General features: G+C 44.4%; 1 protein-coding gene across 1 annotated transcript in view; it reads right to left on the bottom strand.

Annotated features, from left to right (window-relative positions):
- Positions 1-7,500, bottom strand: part of LOC138863773 (nephrin-like) — a 32,375-nt gene that overhangs the window by 12,546 nt on the left and 12,329 nt on the right. The window contains exon 2 of the mRNA XM_070128623.1: positions 949-1,091. Coding sequence (XP_069984724.1) covers positions 949-1,091 — 143 coding nt within the window. The remainder of the gene's footprint in view (positions 1-948; positions 1,092-7,500) is intronic.

Raw genomic sequence — 7,500 nt, 5'->3', positions numbered from 1 at the left:
CTCCCCTTCCCTTTCCCACTCCGTCGACCTCTGTCCTTCTCTCTTCTCTCTCTCATCCTTCCTTCTTCTTTCTCCCTCCTCTCCTGCTTCCTTGCTCCATCCCTATCTCTTTCTTCCTTCTTTCAGCGAAGGAAAAATGAAAACACATTTTACTCTCCTTTGAATTTCTTTCTTTTCCTCCTCTCTTCAGAAAGAAGTAAAAAATGAAAAAAAAAATGATAATAAATAAATAAAATGATACACCTCGCTTTAAACCTTCTTCATTGTTTCCATCCTTTAGAAAGAAAGAACGAAAGAGAGAGAGAGAGAGAGAGAGAGAGAGAGAGAGAGAGAGAGAGAGAGAGAGAGAGAGAGAGAGAGAGAGAGAGAGAAATTCACTCAAAAAAAAAAAAAAAAGAATAAAGAAAGAAAGAAGAAGAAGAAAAAAATGCAGCATTATCCACACAACCTTCAACTTCCTTCCTTTTTTCCCTTTCTCCCTTCCTTCAATTATAAAGAATGAAGAGAATTCACCCCAAGAAAGAGAGAAAAAAAGGGAAAAAATCACAGCTTACTCTGACCTTCCTTCCTTCAGAAAGAACGAAAATATTGAAAAAGAAAATTCCTGCTCACTTTCACCTTCCCTCCTTCAGGAAAAAAAGAGGAAATAAAATTCACCTGAACTTCCTTTTAAGAAATCCAGTTCACCTGAACTTCCCTACAAGAAAAAGAAAAAGAAAAAAGAAAAGGAAAAAAATACAGTTCACTTAACCTTCCTTAAAAAAAAGAAAAAAAAATCCATCCTAAACTACCTTACTTACTTCATACAATCAGAAAAAAATACGAAAATCAGAAAAATCAGAAAATCAGAAAGAAAAAAGAAAACCCCATCTTGGAACTTCCTCCCAGCCTCCAGAAAGAAAGAAAGAAAAAAAAAACAAGATAAAATAAAAAAACATCCCCCCTCACCTTAAACTTCCTTCCTTCCGTTTCATAGACCTCCATGATAAACTTCTGCGGCAATCCTCCGTCGAATCCTTCTTCACAGCGGACCTGAACGGCGTCTGTGCTCTCGTTCAACACCGTGCAGTTCCTGAGGGCGTCGGGAGGTCCTGCAGGAGACAGAAGGAGGGAGAAAAAAAGGGTTAAAGGGGATATAAAAAGTAACAGGTATGTTTTGTAGGATGGTTAAGGGTGTGTGAGGTGATGGATTAGCGAGTATGATAGATAGATAGATAGATAAAGTAGGTAGGTAGATAGGCAGATAGGTAGATAGATAAATAAATAGATAGATAGATAGAGAGATAGATAAGGTGGTGGTGGGTAGGTAGATAGATAGATAGATAGAGAGAGAGAGAGAGAGAGATGTGGAGAGATAGATAGAAAGATAGATGGAGAGAGAGAGAGAGATGGAGAGATATATAGTTAGTTGGATGAATAGATCGATAGATCGAAAGAGATAGAGAAATAGATAGACAGATATATAAGTAGATAGATAGATAGATAGATAGATATACAGAGAGATAGACAGATAAACAGACGAATATATAGGTAAATAGATAGATGAATAAATCTATATATGGATCAATACCTTGATAGATATTTCAAGAGATAGCTAGATATATGAATAGACCGTTGGATAGATGCGAAAGATGTAAATGGAAAGGCAAACAGAAAGAGAAAAATGATCAGATTACTCACAGAAAGATAGAGATTTACAAGAAAAGAAAGAAAGAAAAGAAAGAAAAAACAACAAACAATTAAATAAAGTAAATGTACAAGAAAAAATATTTACAAGAAAAGAAAGGAAGAAAAGAAAGAAATAAACAAAAAAACAACAAACAATCAAATAAAGTAAGAGAGACATGAGCGAGTGATGGAACAGTGAAAAAAACAACAACAACAAGCAAACAAAAACAAACAAAAAAAGCTCTTGGCAATGAGCTGCAATGCAAATCCTGCCTGAACAAATACAGTTTCAGCAAACATTATTGTGTTTCAATGTCCACATTTAAGGCCCTGATGATTGTGAGGGATGCAATGGATATTTGATACAGGTTATTGCATGTTTGAGTGGCAAGTTGACAAGTCCTACAAAGGAAGTGGAATGTGATTAGTGCAGTTATTGTTTATAATGCGTGTGTGTGTGTACGTAAGAGGGGGGAGGGGGAGGGTGTTTGTGAATGTTTGTGTGTGTTTGTGTTGAGGGGGAGGGGGGGGTTGTGTGTGTGTACGTAAGAGGGGGGAGGGGGAGGGTGTTTGTGAATGTTTGTGTGTGTTTGTGTTGGGGGGAGGGTGTTTGTGTGTGTTTGTGTTGGGGGGGTGCGTGTGAATGTTTTGTGTAGGGTGTGTGTGTGTGTTTGTGTTGGGGGGGGGGTTGTGCGTGTGTGTGTAGGATGTGTGTGTGTAGGATGTCTATGTGTTTGTAGGGGGAGGATGTTTGTGTGTATGTGTCTGAGTAAGGGGAGGGAGGTATTTGTGTGGGTGTGTTCATGTGTGTGTGTGTGTGTGTGTGTGTGTGTGTGTGTGTGTGTGTGTGTGTGTGTGTGTGTGTAGGGGATAGTGTATACAGCGGGAGGGATTTTCGTGTGGGGGAGAGAAGGGGGTTGTATCTAAGGGTGTTTGAGAAGGGGGTGGGGAGGGAAGGGGTTGCATATGTGAGGGCGGTTTGGGGGAGGAAAGGGGAAGAAGGGAAAGGGGGGGGTTAGGTAGGAAGTTAGTTGGGGAAGGAGGAGGAAAGGGGGAGAAGGCGGGGCGGGGCGAGGGGGGACTGGGTGTGTGTGCGTCAGATATGCATGTGTGCGGTGTATTGGGTGGGCGAATTCATACAGATATCATTGCCAGTGCTCCGGCAATTATGTACGTGCGGGTTACGACTTTAATACGAGATGAATCATCCGATATGTGATTGATATGAGCTCTTTTTCATCCGCCATACGGATTTAGGCTCTGATTATACGAGTGGAATTGCAAACGTGTGCATCTGCATATCTGTGTAAGGAAAACGATTAATACACGACAGAACGCAAACACACACACGCATATGCACACTCACACACACACACTTGCACCCGCAACACATAGACACACTCGCACGTACATACACACATACGCGCACACACAGACACACTTACACGCATAAACACACACACACACGCACTCACACACAGACACAATCACACACTTACACATACACACACACACACACACACACACACACGCAACACACACACACTCACACACACACTAACAAACACACAGACACATTGACACACCCATGCAAATACCCATCAACCCCCCCCCACGCACTTACACACGCAACACACAGACACACTCACACAGACACACTCACACACACACACAACACACACAGACACTAACACACACACACACACTGACACGCCCATACAAATACCCATTCACCCACACACACACACATACAGTACTTGTGTGTGTTTGTGTTTGCATGTTCTCTCTTTTAGGCGTTTTCTTACACCAGAATAACCGGGTGTCACTCACGTACATTCCCCCCATTATGGTGCCATCCACGACGCCGTCAATAAGAATTATTTAACTGATTATTTAGCATTATCTGTCGCGTCAACAGCTGAGGTCATTAGCGGCGAATACCTCGTGGGATTAAAATGCTAAAACAGTTTTAATATCTGTCAAGAAACGTCTCTCAATCAAAATAACGATAAATATCCCATTATAAAATCAAAGCATGGTTATTACGCTTTAACCGAGAATCAATACCAGATCCTTCCATAACTCTAACCTTAACTTAATTACCAGAGTCCGGTGACATCTGCCAAATGGAAGAGCATTACCATAAGGGGCATTACCATAACTCATTCATTTCGAGGCAAGAAGAGCAGACATAAATTCCTCCATTGGTAAATATTTTCCCCTTTTGGACAATAGCTGTCGCGAGGAGAGAGAGAGAGAACGGGAAGTCGCCCTCGCCAATATAAGCCATTTCTTGCAGATGTTTTTTGCAATGTAAAAAAAAAATAAGAAGAAGAAAAAAAATAAAAAATAAAAAACAGAGAGAAAGAGAGAGAGGGGGGGGAGGGAGGGAGAAGGGAGGTAGGAGAGGAGAGAGAGAGAGAGGGAGAGAGAGAGGGAGAGAGAGAGAGAGAGAGAGAGAGAGAGAGAGAGAGAGAGAGAGAGAGAGAGAGAGAGAGAGAGAGAGAGAGAGAGAAAGAGAGAGAGAGAGAGAGAGAGAGAGAGAGAGAGAGAGAGAGAGAGAGAGATAAACATTAAATATCCCCACCCCCATCCCCCCCGACACCACCCCCTCCTCTCGACCTTCCCTCAATTACAGATAGAAAAAAAAAATAAAAAAAAAAATCAGTAAACACCCCTCCTACCCCCCACACCCAACCCCTTCCCCTCGACCTCCCCTTCCCTCTCGACCTCCCCCTCCCCCTCCCCCTCATACCTCCCCCTCCCCCTCATACCTCGACCTCCTCCCCCTCACCCTTCGAAGCCAACTCGAGCGTCAGAGATTTCACATTCCCCTCGACTCGACAGTGACAGAGCGACGTGTATATTGGAGAAGCCGGGTCACTCGGCCTGTTGCGCTCGAGTCCCAGGACCCCGATATCCCGCGTGGTCATTTGCGCGCGCTCGATCCCGCCAATGAATGTCAAGGAAGCGAGACAGAGCGAATAAAATTGTGACAGGTTTTGGATACATTGGCGAGAGAGAGAGAGGAAGGGAGTGGGGGAGGGGAGGGGGTATAGGTGAGGGAGGGGGAGGGAGAGTAGGATGGTGGATGGGAGAGAGGATAGGGAGGGGGAAGGGAGGTGCAAAGGGAGATAAAAAATGTATGGTGATTGACTGAAAGAGAGAGAAAGGCGGGGAAAGATACTCACTCACACACTCAGAAGGATATATATACATATATATATATATATATATATATATATATATATATATATATATATATATATATATATATATATATATATATATATATATATATATATATATATATATATATATATATATATATATATATATACACATACAGAGACATACAAAGAGAGAGAGAGAGAGAGAGAGAGAGAGAGAGTCAGAGACAGAGACAGAGAGAAGAGACAGAGACAGAGAAAGAGGCAGACAGAGAGAGACAGAGACAGAGATAGACAGAGAGAGAGAGAAAGAGAGACCGAGACAGAGTCAGAGACAGAGACAGAGAAAGAGAGAGAGAGAGAGAGAGAGAGAGAGAGAGAGAGAGAGAGAGGGGATATGAATATATAACCATGCATTCTAAACACACAAGTACCCTTTCCTCATACCACTCTGCTCCCTCCTCTTCTCCCTTCTCTCTCTTCTCTTTCCTTCTTTTCTTCATCAATCATTTTTCTTCGTCCTTTTCTCTTTTCCTCCTTCTTCTCCTTCGTTTATTGTCTCCTACTTCCCCACTTCCCTCCTTCCCTTTTCTCTTCTCTCTCTTCCTTCTTCTTTTCATCCTCTCCACTTTCCCTCTTTCCTCTACGTCGGTTATTTCACTTCTCTCTCTCTCATCTCTCTCTCTCTCTCTCTCTCTCTCTCGCTCTCTCTCGCTCTCTCTCTTCTCATCTCTCTCTCTCTCTCTCTCTCTCTCTCTCTCTCTCTCTCTCTCTCTCTCCCCGTCTTTCTTCCTCTTCTCTTTTAGCCTCGGTTGTTCCATTCCTCCTTCCTTCCCTTCTTGTCCTTCTTCCTTGGTTATTTTACTGCTTCCCATCTACCTTCTCTTCCTCACTTCCTTCCGTATTCCACCTCCCTCTCTCTTTCTCCTCTCTCCCTCCCGTCATTCCCCTCTTTCTACTCTCCTCATCCTCCATTCTCCTTCTTTCTCCTCTGGCATTCATTCTTCCCCTCTACTCCCCTCCTTCTTCTCTTTCTCCCCTCTCCCTCCCGTCTATCCCTCTCTCTATCCCCCATCCCCTCTCCCTTTTTTTCCCTCTTTCTTTCCTTCTTCTCCCTTTTCCCCCTCTTCCTCCTTCTTTCTATTCTACTTCCTCTCTCCCTTCCCTCCTTTCTCCCTCTCCTTCCTCTTATTTCTCCTTCTCCTTCTCCTCTCCCTCCCCTCCTTTCTCCCTCTCCTTCCCTCCTTTTCCCCCTGCTTCCCCTCTTCCCGTTCTACCTCCCCTTACCCTTATTTCTCCCTCTCTCTTCCCTTCTCCTCCTCTCCTTCTTCTCCTTTCCCTCCTTTCACCCTCTTCTTCCCCTCCCCTTCGCCTCTCCTTCCCTCACCTCTCCCTCCTATCTTCCTCTCCTTCCCCTTTATTTCTCCCTCTCCTTCCCCCTCTTTCTCCCTTTCCATCTCCCCTCTTTCTCTCTCTCCTTCCCCTCCTTTCTCCATCTCCCTCTCCCTCCTCCCCTTTATTTCTCCCTCTCTTTCCCCTCCCTTCACCCTCTCTCCATCTCCCCCTCTTTTCTCTCTCTCCTTCCCCCTCCTTTCTCCATCTCCCTCTCCCTCCTCCCCCTTTCACCCTCTTTTTCCCCTCTCCTTCCCCTCCCCTTCGCCCCTCCTTCCCCTATCCCTACCCTTCTATCTCCCTCCTATCTTCCTCTCCTTCCCCTTTATTTCTCCCTCTCCTTCCTCTCTTTTCACCCTCTCCTTCCCCTCTTTTCTCCCTACCCTTCCCCTCTCCCCCGCGACCGTCTTGCAGCAACCTTAGGAAGGACGCACTCGGCTCCTCATCAAGCTCAAAATCCTTCTCATTGTTTGTCAAATAAGACATGCATTATTTTAAGCCGTCCCGCCCTCCTCCTCGAGTCTGGCGCCGCGTAGAGGACCTGCATTCATGAATTCGTCAAATACAAAACAGGAGACGGCACTTGGAGAGATGCGTGTATAAAACCTTTTTTTTTTTTTTGGGGGGGAGGGAGGGCTTCTCTCTCTCTCTCTCTCTCTCTCTCTCTCTCTCTCTCTCTCTCTCTCTCTCTCTCTCTCTCTCTCTCTCTCTCTCTCTCTCTCTCTCTCTGTATCTCTCTCTCTCGTGCTCGTTTTTTTTCTTTTTGGGTTTCGTTCTTTTTCTCTTTTATTTTCTTTCGCGTGCTCGTCTCTCTCATTTTCTCTATCTTTATCTATCTCTCTATCTCTCTATCTATTTATCTCTCTCTCTCTTCCTTCCTTCTCTCTCTCTCTCTCTCTCTCTCTCTCTCTCTCTCTCTCTCTCTCTCTCTCTCTCTCTCTCTCTCTCTCTCTCTCTCTCTCTCTCTCTCTCTTTCTTTCTCTCTCTTCTCTCTCTCCCTCTCCCCTCCTCCCTCCTCTCTCTCTCTCTCTCTCTCCCTCTTTCATCTCTCTCTCCCTCACTTTCCCTCCCTTCCCCCTCTCTCTCTCTTTCCCTCTTTCATCTCTCTCTCTCCTTTCGAATATCTTGCTTGGAAGAAGGAGAAGGAGGCGAATAAGATGTTTGAAGAAGAAATTGGTCGGTCTAGAAGGACTGCGGGGGAGGGGGGAGGGGGGGAGGGGGTTATGTGGATAACGTAGTTTCATCATATTTTCTCTTTCTTTTTTTTTTT

This window comes from Penaeus vannamei, chromosome 13 (genome assembly GCF_042767895.1).
Source record: "Penaeus vannamei isolate JL-2024 chromosome 13, ASM4276789v1, whole genome shotgun sequence".
Lineage (NCBI taxonomy): Eukaryota > Metazoa > Arthropoda > Malacostraca > Decapoda > Penaeidae > Penaeus > Penaeus vannamei.
Note: the sequence above shows the minus strand (reverse complement) of the source record. Positions and strands in the feature narration are given on the sequence as shown.